The following is a 16,006-nucleotide window of genomic DNA, read 5'->3' as shown; positions in this document are numbered from 1 at the left end:
CGCGTCTCTCCTGCTGCCAGGCGTCATGTCCCGCGTTTATTAATCCTGGGAGCGGGGAGCAGCTGCCCCCTCCGGACCGGAGATGCTCCACAGAGCCGCCGGCCAGCCGCGGGGCTAGTAGAGGAGGGTCAGGAGGAGGGGAGCCACGAGCAGGGCCAGGGGGCCGGCGCGGGCGCTGGGGGCCGAGTCCCGCTGCCGGCACGAGGTGTAGGGCTCGAGGCAGGCGGCGTAGGCCATGGCGTGGGCCACGTAGGTCTGCTCCTGCACGCCGTGGAAGAGGTGCGCCATGGGGCCCTTGGCCAGGATGGCCACGTCCTCGCCACCGTGGGTCTCTGACACCAGGGGCACGGCCGCCTGCTGCCGGTAGTTGAACAGCTCTGGGGAGGTGGAGAAGGGGGTGAGGGGGGAAGGGGGCAGCGGCAGCCCCGAGCCCCATCCCGCCGCCCAGCCACGGCCCCCGTGCCCTCACCGGCCATGCTGCTGTCCACGTCATCCCGGTTGGAGCTCCCCAGGTAGCCGGGCCCGTTGCCGTAGAGGATGGACGTGTAATTCTTCAGGTCAGAGGCTTTGCCGGGGGCTATGCCTGGGGAGAGGAGATTGGAGGGGGATCATCCCAGGAGAAACCCCCCAGATGATCTCTCCAGGCACAGCCAAAGCACCCCAAAGCAGGCAGCACCCAGCACCAGGCCGTATCCTGCTCTCAGCCTCACTTGAAGGCCTTGGAGAGCCAAAATGGAACTTCTCAGGGGACAAATTTGGCCCCACAGCATGATGCTGAGCCCGACTGCCCACGCAGCCGTGGCACCCAGCTCCCCCCGCACCAAGCCCGCCGCCTACCGAAGATGGAGCTGCCGCGCAGCGTGTAGCCGCCGAAGGAGAAGACGTGCGAGTGGTCGGCGGTGACCACGGTGAGGGTCTGGGCCTCGTCCGTCATGGCGCCTGCCCGCTTGATGGCGTGGTCGAACTCCACCGCCTCCGTCAGCGCCCTCTGGGCCACGCCTTCGTGGTGGCCGTGGTCGATCCTGCCGCCTGCAGGCGGGCGTCACCAGTGGGCTGGGGGCTGCTGGCATCGCCCCGCCACCTCCCCCTCACCGCTGGGCCCAGTCCTCCCAGTAGCACCGGCATTGGGAGGCTGGGGAGGATGAGGCCACCCGCTCCCACGTGTCCCCCAGCTCTTGCCCACCCTGCTGGCACTGGCCCTGACTTATCTTCCACGAAGAGGTAGAAGCCGTTGGGGTTCCTGCTCAGGACCTTGATGGCCGCCTCCGTCATCTCGCTGAGCGTGGGGTCCGTGGTGGTGTTTTGCGTCATGTTGTACTTCAGGTCGCCGGGCTCGAACAGCCCTGGGAGGCAGCAGGGAGGAGGACATGGAGGGGACAGGCTCAGCCCTGCAGCTGAGCACCGCTGGGTGCCAGGGCTAGGGGCGGAGGGGCAAGAAGGGGTCGTTACCCATCAAATAATTCACGTTGGGGTCCGCGGCCACTGCCAGCATCTCCGTCCTGTTCCATACGTACTGGGCACCCTGCAGGCAAAGCCCGGGGGCTCAGCGGCCGCTGAGCCCCTCCTGGGGCGGCCGTCAGCAGCACTGTCCCCACATCTCACCCACCGGCCTGGCCTTCAGCCACATGTCGATGAGGTTGAGCCCGTCCTGGCGTATCCCGTTCATGCTGGGGTAGTCGGGGTACTCAGGGTCCAGGGTCCCCATGGGGGTCATGTACTGCCGGCCGCCCCCGAGGATCACCTAGGGGAGGAGAGCAGCCCAGCATCAGCGGGGGTCCCGCGGGGAGGAAGCAGGAGGGGCTCTGCCACCACCACGGCGGGGCCGGCCGGGCGCGCTCACGTTGATGTCGACGTTGTGGATGAGCTGCCAGGCGATGTCCTTGCAGCCCTGGCTCAGGGCGTCTGCGGGCATGCTGGCGTCGGCGTACCAGTTGCGGTTCACCACGTGGGCGTAGGCGCCCGAGGGCGAGGCATGCTGCACCCGCGTCGTGGTCACGATGCCCACCGCCTTCCCTGTTGCCCGCCGTCAGGCCCCGCCGCCACCGCGCCGAGCCCCCAGCCTTTGGGATGCTCGTGGGGGCGGCGGGATGCCCCTTCTCCCCGCGAGCCGCCCCCCCCCTCTTACCACCCCCATTACCGGCTTTGCGGGCTCGCTTCAGCACCGAGATCACCTCGTTGCCCGCCGTGGTGTTGCACTGCGAGTAGCGGGCGGCCGCGCTCAGCCCCGCTGTCTGGTAGTTGGCCTTCACCCCGCAGAGGTACGCCGTGGCCGTGCTCGCGCTGTCGGGCACCTGCCGGTCCACGCTGTAGGTCTGCCAAGGACACGGGAGATGGCTCAGGGGAGGAGGTCACCGCTGGAGGCGCCCCCCCACCCCACCTCTGCCAGCAAACGGGGTTGCAGCCCTTGCTGCACCCAGGAGGCAAAGCCTTGCGCGTGCAGCCCCAGTGTCCCCACGGGCACTGCCGGGCCCAGGGAGGAGAGGATTTACCTTGGAGAGAGCCACGTAGGGGAAAGTATCCAGGGTGAGTGATGTCTCAGGGCCCAGCTTCCCTTGCATTTGCCCATTTAGGATCCGGGTGGCTGTGATGGTCGGGATCCCGAAGCCTGGGCCAGGAGAGAGGTCCTGAGTTGCCCTCTGGACCAGGTGCCCTTGCTGTGCCCCAGCTGAGGTGCCCAGCAGCACTCACCATCCCCAAGGAAGAGGATGAGGTTTTTGGCTTGTCTCAGCTTGGGCTGGAGCTGCAAGGCAGCTTCGATGGCCGTGGCTGCCTGATTGTTCCAGAAGGACGGCTTCTCCTCCTCCACTGGGAAAGGGCAGCTCCTGTTAGACCCAGCTCCCTGGCACGCGCTCCCCAGGGCACCCAGCATCCCCAGGCATCCCTGGGCCCGCTGCCTCCATCAGGCTCCCACTCATGGAAAAACACAGCCGGGGATTGAAAAGCCACGTGAACCAGGTGGGATGAGGGCCAAAACTGTGCGGGGGCTACAGGCACCTTGCATTCCCCACCCCACTCCCCCCCCCCAAAAAAAACCTTCAATCCCCTGGGGAAACAAGCCCAAAGTCTCCAGAAAAGCAGAGATGCCCCCTAGCACCCATTAACCCTCCCAGAGCTGTGCAGCCCCTGCTCCCCCCAGATCCACCCCAGGGGCAGCTCATGCCCTGCCAGGTGCCCCCTTTTCCCGCCAGTGAAAGCCCCCGGGCCCATTCCTGCCTGGGATGATGGTGCTGCCAAGCCCAGCCCAGAGGCTCAGGCAGAGCACGAAGGGTGCCAGGCGCTGCATAGTGGGATCTGGATGTCCGACACGGCTGCAGAGCCTCCAGTTTCGGCAGAGCTGGGGTTGTGGGGACTTTGGACTCGGATAAGCGGGGCGCGTAGCCAGGTGGAGGTACTGGGCCTTTCCCTGATATACTGGCGTCATGCTGGGCAGCCAGCGCAAAGGCCATGGGGATGGGCTACCGACGTCTTTTTATCAATCTGGCTAATTGCTGGCACCGAGGAGATGGATGGGTGGATTCAGAGGGGCTGCAAACGGAGGCCGGGGGAGGCGGGGAGAGGACGGGCAGTGCCTGGCAGGGGTCACCTCCCCAGACGTGGTGTCGCAGTGCCAGGTGAGGAGGGGACAGAGTCCTGCGTGCGAGGGATGCTCTGGCCAGGAGAGTGCAGCGGGCAGGGCTGAGCGTTGGACCTGGGGCTGAGAGGGCATCAGGAGAGCTCGTTGGAGGGATCATTTGTGCACCGAGCAGCTTTGCTTTCTGTCCCACACTTCCGCAAGCACAAAATCCACTCGTGGACTAAAAGTCACTGCCCAGCCCTTGCCAGGACAGTGCCAAGCCCTCTGCCAGGCTGCACCCCAGCCTGGTGCAGCAGCTTGAAGCCCCACAAGCTCCCCCTAACCATCCCACAGTGGGGTACCCCCATGACCAGGGCTGAGATTGGGTGGACAGGGCCTCCCTTCACCCTTGGTTCATCTCCTGCTTCATCCCAATGCCTCCAGTGTTGTAGGCATCCCGGGGTGGCCCATGAGTAATAGGGGAAAATGAGGCATGGGTAGCTCCTTAAGAGGCAGCCACAGCTGCAAACCCCTGGAGGGGAGATGAAGTTGAGCAACCTGAGTTTTATTATGTTCCCTGAGGTTGACCACAGTGGGGAGCTGGCCACTGAGATGGCAGATGGGGCCAGGGGCAGCCGGGTTGAAGCATGGCTCTCAGCCCCCTGCCAGGTGGGAGGCCAGGCAGAGGGCCAGGAGAGTGAGCACGGGCTGTGAGGAGCACTGAGGTCCATGGGACGCCCTGCGGGACTCCCCGCAGGCAGGCTCGGTGGCATAGGGCTCGAGGCAGGCGGCGTAGGCCAGAACGTGAGCGATGTAGTGCTGCTCCTGCACGCCGTGGAAGAGGTGCGCCATGGGGCCCTTGGCCAGCACGGCCACGTCCTCGCCGCCGTGGGTCTCTGACTCCAGGGGTACGGCCGCCTGCTGCCGGTAGTCCTTGTCCTCTGGAGTAGGGCAGGAAAAATGGGGCTGGGGGGGGGGGTGGGCAGTACACTCCCCAACCCATTGTGGGGAGCAGCTCTTGCTGCCCCAGTGTTGGGATGATTCCTGCCCCAGTGTCACCGGGACCCCACGTGGCCACGGTGGCCATGGCTGCAGGATGCTGCCCCAGCCTCCTCGCTGTGCTGCACCCTCCTCCACTCCCCAGCAGGCTCCTACCTGCAGCTGGGAGGCTGGCGGCTGGGCGGCCTCCATCACGGATGCTGTAGCCAGGCCCGTTGCCGTAGAGGATGCTGGTGTAGGCTCGCTTGTCCTTGGCTTTTTTGGGGGCCAGTCCTGGCACCAGGGGGGAAGAAGCACAGTCACCCGCTGTCCAAGCTGGGTGCCTCTCCCCAGTGCCCCAGCTCAGCTGTTTCCGCCTCTGGTAGGAGCAAAATGGGGGTGCCAGAGCAGCGAGACTCACTGCCCTTCACCAGGACCCACCGAAGATGGAGCTGCCACGCAGCGTATTGCCCCCAAAGCTGAAGACATGGGAGTGATCAGCTGTGACCACAGTGAGGGTGTCAGAGGGGTCCGTGAGCTCTCCCGCCCGCGCCACAGCCTGGTCCAGCATAATGGTCTCCATCAGTGCTTGCTTCGCCCGGCCACTGTGGTGGCCATGGTCGATCCTACCACCTGCATGGGCAATGCGGCCGTCACAGCCTCACCTGCTGCACCGGGCCCTGGGGATGCCCACCCACCACTGGGACCCGCATCCTACCCTGCATCTCCCAGACACCCACCCACCACCTGGGGCCAACATCCCACCCCACCCCCTCCGGATGTCTGCCTGTCACCCAGGACCCACACCCCACCCTCTCTGCCTCCAGCTGAGGCTGCCTGGGGCTACTCATCTTCCACGAAGAGAAAGAAGCCATTAGGGTTCTTGCGGAGGATGCGAATGGCCTTTTCTGTCATCTCCACAATGGAGGGGTCTGTAGAGGTGTTGCGGTTCAGCTCGTACTTCATGTCCTTGGGCTCAAAGAGGCCTGGGGGAGCGGAGCAGGGGATGGTGGCAGGGTGGCATGTCACAGTGCCTGGGCCAGCGCATGCCCTGCAGCAGGGTCACACTGGACCCGCTTTGTGCCACAGCAGCGCTCCCGGAGCAGGGATGGGGAGGCATTTCCTGTGATGAAGGCAGCGATGCTCTTACCCATAAGGTGGCTCACAGAGTCATCCTCAACTGCATCCAGGCCCTTCTTGTCCCAGACATAGTGTGCACCCTGCCAGTGAGAGCAGACATGGTGCCAACAGCTCACACGCACCCCGCGGTGCCCAGTGCCAGCTCCCCTCTGCCCCGGCACAGGTACCTCCTTGGAGCCGAGCCACTCGGCGATCAGATCGAGGCCGTCTCTCCTGACACCATTCTGTGCTGGGTCGTCTGGGTACTCGGGGTCTGGGGTCTGCTTGGGGGTCATGTACATCCGCCCGCCACCGAGGATCACCTGCCAGGGGACCAGGGAGCTGTCAGCTGCACCGCCGCTGCTTAGAGGTCCCAGTACCAAGGGGTCCCAGCCCTGCAGCTCAACCGATCCCCTCTGCATGTCCCTGGGACACCCGCATTCCCCATAGGGGGGCACTGGCCTGGCCTTGCCATGCCTCGGGGTGCCCGCTCCTCAGCTCACATTGATGTCTGTGTTGTGCACCAGCTGGTAGGCGATGTCCTTGCAGCCCTCCCGCAGGGCATCTTTGGGCATGTTAGCGTCAGCGTACCAGCTCCGGCTGACCGAGTGGGCATAGGTAGCCCCGGGGGACGCATGCTGCACCCGCGTGGTTGTCACGATGCCCACGGACTTGCCTGCAACACGAGTCACGGTTTACAGCCAGGCTGAATGGCGAGCCTGTCTAGCCCACCGAAGCAGGGGATGTCCCTGCTGTGCTGGGCTGGGCTCTCCAATAGGGGCACACCACTGTCCTGTACCTGCCAGCCTGGCCCGGTGCAGGACGGAGTCCACCTCGTTGCCAAAAGTGGTGCGACATTTGCCGTAGACAGCTGCTCCACTCAGCCCCAGGGTCTTGGCGTTGGTTTTCACCCCACACAAGTAGGCAGTGCCCGTGCCTGCGCTGTCGGGCACCTGCCGGTCGATGGTGTAGGTCTGCAAGCCAGCAGGGGGTGAGGGCTTTGGGCAGTGGGCAGCACGGGCACTGCCACTGGCACTGCCCCACTCACCTTGGCCAGGGCCACATGGGGGAAGGTCTCCATGGCCAGGACACTGTCCTCGCCCGAGCCGCCGGCCAGCTGCCCCTGGTAGATCCGAGCTGCAGAGACTGTGGGCAGCCCCATGCCTGCAGGCACAGCAGAGCCACAGGGTGGCAAAGGGCCAGGATCAGGGCAGGATCTTGCCCAGGGCTGGCAGGGGACACCTTATAAGGGGCAGGAGGGGAACCTGCACAGGAACACCCTGGCTGGGTAGTGCCCTTCTGGTGCCACCATGGGGACACTGCTAGGGAGAGGTCCCCATCCCTCAGGCTGCAGGGCACCAGACCCATCCTCTTGCCAGCCACTTCAGGGGACAGCTTTGTCCTCTCTCGCTGCCTCGACTTCCCAGCTGATACTTAGAGGTGCTGAATGGCCCCGGACACTGCTGAGCCCATGAGCCAAGGGGCCTGGCAGGCACCCGTGTCCCTGCCCAGAGTTGAGCTGACCCAACATCCAGTGTCCTGGCGTCACCGTCCCTGCAGCTCTGAGCTACCAGCCTCCAAGAAAGGCTGAGGAGTAGCCCCAAGCACCCAGGCCCTGTCTGGGGCCAAGAAGGCCCAAAGACTGGGACCGCCGAGGGGAAGGAGCAAGGGAAAGGGAAGGAGGTGATGGATGGGGAACAGCCCTATGCACAGGCAACAGATCCTGAGGGAACTGGGGAATGAGTAAGATCCCCCCCTTTCCCTCCCAAAGGCTCAGACACACTCCAAACTCCTTGAGGACTCCAAGGACAAACTCATGCCTAGCCACATTGGGCACCCCCTGTAAGAGCGAGCTGCCCAGCAGGCCATTGGGTAAACTGAGGCACAGGCTTGAGTGATGAGTTTGGGACCACGCTATGGGTCACAGCTATGCAGACGCCTTGCTAGTGCCCATCTCTGCACTGGCCCTGTGTGTGGGCTCCCAGTTGGGCACCAGACAGCTCCCTGAGACACCCCAGGTCCCTGACCCAGAGGACTCACCGTCACCCATGAAGAGGATGATGTTTTTGGCTCGCCGTGCTACGGGCTGCAAAGCCAGGGCTGACTCTAGCCTCCTCCTGGCCCCTTCGTTCCAGTAGTCCGGGTTCTTCTCGGTGCCTGGAGGTGAAGGGGGGGATGCAGGGGTCGGGGCTGTGCCCAGCATCAGAGGCACTGCCACGGGCTCTGCACGGCCCTGAGCACCCTGGCGGTCCTGAGACTGGTGGGGGGGGGGGCATCTCCACCTAAGTGAATTTAGCCAAAGTCCCATGCCTCAGAGGGGCCAGGAGCCATTTAGGGATCAGCCAGGCCTTTGGCAACCCCAGCGTTGTCCCGAGTCCATCTGCAGAGGGGGAAACTGAGGCACGGTTTGGTTAGGAAGTGCCTCACACCTCTCCGCAGAGGGCACTGGCTACCCAAGCGTCAGCCCCATGCAGCAAGTGCAGTAAGTGTAGTCTGCAGCGAGCGTGCAGAAACCACAAGCGGCCATGGCTATCAATCTGCTTCATCCAAAACAGCCCGGTAAGGGGCACCACCAGGGATGTGAGGGGGGCAGCAGGGCTCGGGACGATCAGGAACAGGGTATGCTCGGTCAGGGCTAGGACAAACCCCCTCAAAGGTGGGGGTCCCAAACCACCTTGAGGCCCCTGCCATGGCCAGGATGGCTTCTCCTCACCAGGTACCTGGGGCTATGCCCCTGCCATGGGGCAGGATAGACGCATCCCGTTGGAGATGAGTCCCCTGGGGAGACGACAGAGTGCTCCAGGGAAGGGGCACTGGCTCCAGCGCCTCCATGCCCAGGGCTCCCACCCCACCACCCCCTGCGGCCCCCGTTCGAGCTCTCACCTGAGGCTGCGGTGGAGAGCTGGGTGAGGAGGCAGAGGAGGAGGCAGCTCCCCGGGGAGAGTGGCTGCCCCATGCTGCCCGCCCTGGGGTCCCTCCCTGAACACCGCCTGCGTTCACAGGCAGCCCTTTATGGCCCTTCCCTGTCCCGCCGGAGGGCTGAGCCCTGCTGCAGGCGAGACGATGGGCTGATAACATTCAGGAACTGTCTCCCAGTCCTGCCCAGGACCCTCCCAGTGTCCCCAGCCCTCCTTGGGACCATCCCCCCCAGGGCTGAAGGACCTCTAGCTTGCTCCTGGGGTCCAGGGTGACCCTGGGGCAGGCAGGGCCCCTGAGGCTGTTTGGGGTGTCCCAGGGCCCCCAGGCCCCCGTGCTGGCCAGGCTGCCGTCTGCGGGGATCCCTGGGGAGGTAGGCAGGGGGCAGGGCAAAGTGCCTTTATTGCAGATTTGCTGAGCCTGTGAGCTGGACTGGGCTGGATTTGACTCGTCTCCCCAGAGAGACAAACGGACAACTCCAAGGAGGGGGGACACTGGGCTGATGGGCAGGGGGAGGACATCTCACCTTCAGTAGCAGTTTCCTCAGGTCCCCTCTCCCAGGGGACATAGTTACACACAAGCCTGTCAGGGCCCTGGGACAGCCATGCCCATTTCACTGCCCCCTGCCAGAGGGCACACTGGGGCAGCGTGCCCTCTCCCAGGGGCAATCGGGGTACCAGCTCTCACTCCACGTTGGGAAATGCCTGCTGTGGGGCATGACAAAGAGCTCTGTTCACCAAAGTCAGGTAAATAGCAGGAAACCCATGGACGAGCAGGCTCGTTTGACTCTCTCTCTTATCTGAAGTTAGAGAGAGGTGAGGTCCCACGCTGAGCCCAGCCGGAGCACAGGGATGCTGGGCCACAACACACAGAGCCACATGTGATTCCTGAAGGTCACCTGGAAGGACGCTGTCAGTAGCACAAGCCATGGGGACTGCTGGTGACCACGAGAGCTTTTGCAGGTCACCAGCTCTTGGGGAACATGTTGCAGCCAGCCCTGATCCATCACAGGGCCAAAAGCCCGTTCCTGAGCAGGGCAGCCTGGTCTGGCCAGTTCCCCGTTACCGCAAAGGGCAGAAGCATCCATGCCGAGGCCATGTTTGTCATGACGAACAAGCCAGAGCAAAACACAGCCCCCTGCACTCCTCTCCCTGCCTGGTGTGATGGATCCACCCCCTCGTGCCAGAAGCCAATCCCTCCAACAGGCCTCGCTCACGGTTGCTTGGTCCTGCAGGGATGATGAGGCAGCGAGCGCTTTGACCCCAGGGACACCCTGACAGCAGGGCTAAGCACCTTGCGAAGGGTCGTCCCCACTGGATGTGACTACAGCTCCCCAGGCTGCCTTGAGTGCCCTGAGAGGGCCTGAATCCTTCCCTGTCCAGATCCCAGCCTGCTGCACGACACCCTGATTCCCAGCTGCCTTCACCACGGGCCACGCTGGCATAGAGATGGGCCAGGAAGTCCCTGAGCCAGGAAGAAAAGGAAACCACCGAAGGGAGCTGAAGAGTCGTTCTTGCTTGTTCGGAAGGACTTGGTCTCCTCTCACCCCTGTGCCCATCCTGCAGCCCAGAGCCAGCCTGGGTGCTCGCCCGGCCATGGTGAGCATCAGCTCTGGTGGCAGCCAGCTGCGAGGGCTGGCGTGGGACAGAGCGGATGGGGGACATGGGGACAGGCAGCAGGGAACAGTCCCGGGCGAGGGGCTGGACACTTGCTCTCTCGAGGGGAAGAGAGAAGCGAGGACATCGCACGTGCTTTTTGGTGTCCCGGGATGATCTGTGCGTGAATGCCTAACCAGGCCCTCTCCGCAGCAGGCAAAGTGCAGCCTTGGGGCAGCGCAGAGCCCGGGACAGTCCTGTCTCCGGCAGGACGGTCCCTGAGCGAGATTAGGCTGGAGGCCAGGGTGTGAGCAGCTGGAGCAGATCCTCCTGGTAAAGGATCAGACTGAGGGATTAGCCGCTGGAGCGCGAGTCGGGAGCACACGTCTACCTGACCACCCCACCCTCCGGCTGAGCAAATACCGGGCTGGGGGGAGGCAGGCGACGCTGCCTGGATTTCACAACCGCCTGGGAAGCGGCAAGCAGGGGAAGGCACAGGGCTGCCCGGGAGAGGAGTTATTGCTAGGATTCCTGGCTGGGGAACGTGGAGGAGACAAAATAAAACCTGCACGCAGTCCCCCACGCGGCTGCTGACCCGGCTTTTATTACATGATACACAACCCAGCACGAAACCCTCTTGCACGGCCCCTCGGCCTCCTCCCACATCAACCCGCCCAGGAACGTGGAGCTGAGCAAAAAGCGTGGCTGCCCTTCTCTGCTCCCGGGGGACGTGTGCCCCCGCTCAGCCCCTGCCACAGGCACCCAAGGTGGCAAGCGATGGACACCCACTGCCTTAAAAAAAAAAAAAACATAAAGCTAAAAATATCTGAGAGTAGAAATGCCCTGTCCGGGGCAGGTTCAGGCCCTGAGCCTGCTCCCAGTCTGACAGGCCGAGTTAAAATCCAAACCAGAAATAAAATGACATTGGCTTAAAAATCAAAACCCCAAACTCCTTGTCAGTCCTCTCCGTCCCCCGTGGGTGTCAGTGCGGTGTAAGGCCTGGGCGGTGACAAACTACTGGCAGCAGGGAGCAAGTGGAGGCCAGAGGCACTCACTTCTCTGAGCCCGGTCTCTTGATCACGGCGCTGTATTTGAGCGGGACACCATCCGACTTCAGCACAACCTCCACCAGCGTGAAAATGGTGATCACCTTCAGCGGGGGCAGACAGAGAGAGAAGGGAGTTTCTCAGACAGGTTGGCACCAACCCAGGGTTTGGTTAGAGCTGTGCTGGCTTCTGCGGCCTCTGCCACAGCATCCACCAAAGACTGGGGCAATAGGGTAGGACAGCTTAAAACAGCTCTGCTGGGATGGAAGGTGCTCACAGGGCTGGGGCTGAAGGAGGTCTGCACAACTGTGGCCCCTATTTGCCTGCACAGTGTCTTCAAGTGTGGCACCACAGTGCAGACCCAGCCGTGCCTGGGCTGTGCCGCAAAGCCAGCCAGGGAACCCAGACCGACTGAAAAGAGCCTCACAAGCTACATCTGCACTTACACCAGCCCGATCAGGCCCCTGATCTTGTTCTCTGCATGGTCAGGGAAGGAGTGTGGGAGACTGTGCCCTTGGCGTTAGGTCCCAGTCTCCCCTGAAGCCTGTCTGTGTCTCGTTTTTCCATCCAGAAAATGCAGAACATCACTTAATAAGATAACTTGGCAAAGTGCCAAAGGAGAGCAGCAGTGAGAAGGGTTTTCCAAATGATCCTAGGTGTTTTCTCAGCATCCCCACAATGAGGTAATGACCTCTCTTGACTGTATAGCGAGAGGGGACCCAGGCAGGGAGCATATTGGATGAGACACAAGGGAATAAAGACTCCAGAAAATCAATTCCTCCCACTCAGGAATGCACTGCTGGCTGCCACTGCCTCCCCTGCCCTCTGAATCAATCTGCGCATGCAATTGTGCAGATTAGAAACCTGAAGCATCGATCAGATCTACTCGCAACGGTTAACGGGCTGGCTGGGACATCAAGAAGGGGCCACCCGCAGCCCCTTCTGCAGAGGTCACGGGATTCTCTCCATCCAGAGAAAGAGGCAGCCGCATCCCAGCCAGCTCAGCTCAGCAGCTTCACCACCTTCGAGAGCACCTGCTCATTTACAACCCCAGCTCCAGCAGGTGTGTGGCCATGAACAGACCACGGTGACCACTGCAGGGCCATGCTCTGGTATTTGCAGGATCAGCCTCTTTTCTTGGTATCTATGCTATCTAGGACCACATCCCCACGTCTCGCTCTGCAGCGGTGCTCCGATGGGGCCGTCTGCTCAAGGCTGTCAGGAAGGAGGAGTAGGTGTGGAGCCACGCAGGGTAACTTTGTCAAACCCTTTCCGGCTCCTGCCACTCCAGATTAAACATTCAGAGCTGGAGAATCTCATTTAGACTTAAATGTGTCAAAGTGGTCAGCGAGGAGCAAGCTACAGGGCAACCCTTTCGCAGACAACTCCCCAGAAAGCTGCTGGGCTGGCCGGCTCGAATAGGACCCTGCTGCAGCAGCAAGCAGCCCCCATGCCTGCCCTGGCACATGCATGGGGGCTGTGGCCATGGGGCAGCCCCCCAAGCCTGGAGGAGTCAAATGAGGACCACGAACCCTCCAGGGCTCTCCTACAGGAATCCTGCCTCATCCCTTTGCTGAACTGCCAGGGAACAGCCCGATCCCACATCAAACCCCTCAAGTCTTCGACCCACTTCATACTCAAGCCCTGAGTAATGATCGCTAATATCCTGATGATATCCTGGAGCTGGGGGAGGGATGGGAGGTAATGTGTAGGGCAGGGACCCACACCTCCTCTCTGCAGTGGGGCTGGCCAGCCCAGATCCTGGCATGCTGCACGGCTTTCCACAAACAACCTTCCCAGATGTTCCTGCTGCTGGCTGGGTTCAGACAAACTGGGAAGCAGATGCCAAGTGCGGGGTCAGGCAGGGAGAAGGGGGTGCTCTTCACCATGGGACATCAGAGTGACGTTTCTCGTTGGTTCAGCACAGTTTCCAGAGGGTCCAGCTGGTCCCAGGGTTGGAGATTTATTGACTCAGGGATCTGCTGGCTCGGAGGACAGCTCAGAGCGCACTCCCAGGAGAGGGCTCTGGTGTTTTCTTAGGAGGCGTGGAGGACTCATGGAGGAGTTTCCTCCATCACCAAATGTTTACTTAACCAAAATGGGCCCTGTTCAGGCTGGGGCATCATTTTTCATGCAGATCCCTGCTAAGGTGTAAGTGATACCAGCTCCTGTAGGAAAGGAGGAATTGAGGCCACTTGGGGATGTGTCCAGGGGGCTTCCCTGAGCCAAGCAAGATTAGAAAGGAAAGCTCAGCTCCAAAGCGAGGCCAGTCCTGCGGAAAGGCCTTCAGCAGCTGGGGAGCTCTGCTGACTCTGATCCCTCCGAGCCTGCAAGATCTCCCTTGGAAAGAAAGGAATTTCCCAGGACATGTGTCATATCAGCTAGAGGAGTCAGCTTGGCCCCTTTCATTCAGCCCTGCATGGCAAGCCTGCGGGTCCGGCCAGAGCCAACACCTGGCTCTGTACCAGGTGGCCTGCAGCCATAATCAGAAGCAAGGATGGGTTGTGCTGGGCCCAGGAGACAGGGTTCAAACCCATAGCTACCCAGAGCATGGATCCGTGCAGGGATAGGTCTGTATTCAAACCTCCTGTCCCCACCAGGCACCCAGCAGAGATCACCAGCAATCAACACAAATCAGTACAAATCAACAGAGATCATCAGCAAACAACAGCTATGATTTTATAGCAACACCAGACAAAAGTTGGCAGAGGCACCACTTAGTCAAGCCAGACAAACGTGATTGCTCCCTTTGATTGAGTTACCGAGTTAATAGATGACAGGGACCCAAGGGAGAGATTTCCAGATGATGTTAAACCATTTGATACCACATCTCAGAAAGTTTGACTTAAAAAATTCCTCCTAATCGGGTCTCAGCCCTGTCACATGGATGGGCCGTGCCACAGAGGGGAGAAAGAAAAGCCAGAATAGGGGGAAGAGCCTAGACAGGAGCCACCTTAGGCCTGATTTTGTTTAACATCTTAATTGATGAACTGGGGGAGGGAAGTAAACAGCATGCTAATTAAATTCAGGAAGGAAACTAAATTGGGAGGCAGCGCATACAGCAGGCAGGGCAGTCTCTGAAGGCCACGGAGGGGTCAGCCATGGGACAGAGCAGTGCTGGGTGCAAGCCCTACTGGGAGAGGAAAGGCTGAGGCCAGGGTCACTGGGGAGGGGACAGCAGGACCCCACAGCATGAGAGGTGATTAGGCCTCCCAGATCCAGCCACATGTCGGACACAGCCTCCACCCCTGCCCCTGGCGCTGTGAGCCCTTCTCATGTCCTTACCTGGGACACAGCCTCCTGCTCCGGCCTCTCGGGCTCCCACATGAGTGTCAGCTCCGGCTTCCTCCCCACCTTCTGGAACTGGAAGCCCAGCAAAGGCAGTGCCTGTGGGCAGGGAGTGCGTTGGGAACAGTCTGCGCCCCTGGCACCCCCTGCCCTGCTCCCCCAGCGACGTTCCCTCACCCCAGTGTCCTCTACTTTGACTGCGGTTGGGGATGACGCTGCTTTTGCCCAGCACACTGCATAAAGTCCTCTGCATCTCTGTAACAGCCAAGGTGCAGCAGCCTCTGAGTCTGAGCTGAGCACGTAAATCAGGGGCTGCTGTGATACACAAACTGCCCATACATCATGCTATATGTCCTGTTTAAAGATGTCATTGCCAGCCATATAACCAGGTTATTAAGAGAAGATGCTGTCACTAACCGCAGGTGCTAGCCTACAGTGGAGCTGTCATGGCCCTAGATATACTGTGCGATTAAATGAAATGAAAACCAACCTCACTCCCTTTCCGCACTTCAGACCTGTGTTGATCTCTGTCCCCACAAACTTGCCTTTATTTCCTTTTATCTGGACTAGATCACCCACAAAACATAGTGGGGAGAACCTGGTCTCAGAGACTGGGCTGCTCCACATCTCCGGCTCCTCGTGCTCTGCTGGCAGCAGGCTGGGGAAACGCCAGGCAGAGCCAACAGGGGCGTTTCTGCCTGGAATCTGTTTCCAGCGGCCGTAGCCCCCTCACCCTGTCCCTTGGCTCCCACCCCTCTGGCTGGCCCAGCTCAGAAGCAGCTCTGGGGCAGCGGGGCTCACCCAGAGGAGCACCAGGACATGCACTGCCTGCTCCAACGACCCAGGCTGTTGCCAGTCTTGCTGCGGCCTTCTCCGGTGAGGCAGCACTGGCGCTGTTATTGTAAGGCGGGCAGTTAGGGAGAGGCGCTTACATTGCAGTAGATGCGCTTCTGCACTCCAAACTTCAGCACCAGGACGTCAAAGGCCTCGTTCAGGACACCCATCACCATAGCCTCTGACTCCAGAGGACCACACTCCTGCCAAGAGACAGTGCTGTCACTACACTAGCATCCCACACCCAGCCGTCCCCATGGAGAGCCCCATCTCAGCACAGTGGTTCCCTGGAGCTCTGCTGGTGATGGTGGCTGTGTACCCTGTGATGGTCCAGGCTAGGCCTTCATAGGGAAACCCAGAGTTACCTTGGGGAATTTGCAGCACTTACCCTGACAAAGATGGCGAAGAAGAGGTCAGCGCTGAGCTCCTGCACCCGCTTGGAAGCCATCTTCCGGTCATTGCAGTGGTCTGCCTGTTGCTGGATGGCGTCCTTCTCCATCTTGATGGGGCAGCTGGTGCCTGGGGTGGGAGCGAGAGGAAATAAGCCACAGTGAAGGGGCTATCCTCCCTCCGGCTCTGAGCTGCGCCACAGCAGCCTGGACCTGGATGACCAGCTCTCCCACATCCCCCTGCCAGGTCAAGGGCACCAACATGCCAGAGAGCTGCCCTTGTGGGAA

At 61.4% G+C, this 16,006-nt stretch overlaps 3 protein-coding genes across 7 annotated transcripts in view; all 3 read right to left on the bottom strand.

Annotated features, from left to right (window-relative positions):
* Positions 1-14: 14 nt before the first annotated feature.
* On the bottom strand, positions 15-3,376 carry LOC104148871 (intestinal-type alkaline phosphatase-like). Its single transcript, XM_068954434.1, has 11 exons — positions 3,214-3,376; positions 2,689-2,805; positions 2,490-2,605; positions 2,138-2,312; positions 1,841-2,013; positions 1,607-1,741; positions 1,450-1,522; positions 1,211-1,343; positions 838-1,031; positions 470-583; positions 15-377 (listed from the first exon to the last, which is right to left on the bottom strand). The coding sequence occupies exons 1-11, from the start codon at positions 3,281-3,283 to the stop codon at positions 115-117; spliced, it is 1,563 nt and encodes a 520-aa protein (XP_068810535.1). The 5' UTR covers positions 3,284-3,376; the 3' UTR covers positions 15-114.
* Positions 3,377-4,052: 676 nt separating this feature from the next.
* On the bottom strand, positions 4,053-8,730 carry LOC104148870 (intestinal-type alkaline phosphatase-like). The gene is made up of 11 exons (XM_068954436.1): positions 8,534-8,730; positions 7,691-7,807; positions 6,699-6,814; positions 6,450-6,624; positions 6,154-6,326; positions 5,839-5,973; positions 5,682-5,751; positions 5,419-5,517; positions 4,973-5,164; positions 4,709-4,825; positions 4,053-4,494 (listed from the first exon to the last, which is right to left on the bottom strand). The coding sequence occupies exons 1-11, from the start codon at positions 8,604-8,606 to the stop codon at positions 4,208-4,210; spliced, it is 1,554 nt and encodes a 517-aa protein (XP_068810537.1). The 5' UTR covers positions 8,607-8,730; the 3' UTR covers positions 4,053-4,207.
* Positions 8,731-10,743: 2,013 nt separating this feature from the next.
* DIS3L2 (DIS3 like 3'-5' exoribonuclease 2) overlaps positions 10,744-16,006 on the bottom strand; it is a 200,361-nt gene continuing 195,098 nt past the window's right edge. For all 5 annotated transcript variants that reach the window (XM_068953694.1, XM_068953695.1, XM_068953696.1 and 2 more), the window contains 4 exons: positions 15,718-15,848; positions 15,428-15,532; positions 14,493-14,594; positions 10,744-11,311 (listed from right to left, as the gene is read on the bottom strand). In XM_068953694.1, the coding sequence (XP_068809795.1) occupies positions 11,213-11,311; positions 14,493-14,594; positions 15,428-15,532; positions 15,718-15,848 (437 nt within the window). In that variant the 3' untranslated portion in view covers positions 10,744-11,212. The remainder of the gene's footprint in view (positions 11,312-14,492; positions 14,595-15,427; positions 15,533-15,717; positions 15,849-16,006) is intronic.

The sequence above is a fragment of the Struthio camelus genome, chromosome 9 (assembly GCF_040807025.1).
Source record: "Struthio camelus isolate bStrCam1 chromosome 9, bStrCam1.hap1, whole genome shotgun sequence".
Taxonomy (NCBI): domain Eukaryota; kingdom Metazoa; phylum Chordata; class Aves; order Struthioniformes; family Struthionidae; genus Struthio; species Struthio camelus.
This window is presented reverse-complemented; position numbering and strand designations above follow the sequence as displayed.

Coding starts and splice junctions, on each gene's coding strand:
- LOC104148871 (XM_068954434.1), bottom strand. CDS start 3,283: ATGCAGCGCCTGGCACCCTTCGTGCTCTGCCTGAGCCTCTGGGCTGGG. Junction 2,606..2,688: donor CATCCTCTTCCTTGGGGATG/GTGAGTGCTGCT, acceptor CTCCTGGCCCAG/GCTTCGGGATCCCGACCATC. Junction 1,742..1,840: donor TCCACAACGTCGACATCAAC/GTGAGCGCGCCC, acceptor CTCCTCCCCTAG/GTGATCCTCGGGGGCGGCCG.
- LOC104148870 (XM_068954436.1), bottom strand. CDS start 8,606: ATGGGGCAGCCACTCTCCCCGGGGAGCTGCCTCCTCCTCTGCCTCCTC. Junction 6,625..6,698: donor CCCATGTGGCCCTGGCCAAG/GTGAGTGGGGCA, acceptor GCTGGCTTGCAG/ACCTACACCATCGACCGGCA. Junction 4,495..4,708: donor CGCCAGCCTCCCAGCTGCAG/GTAGGAGCCTGC, acceptor GCCCTACTCCAG/AGGACAAGGACTACCGGCAG.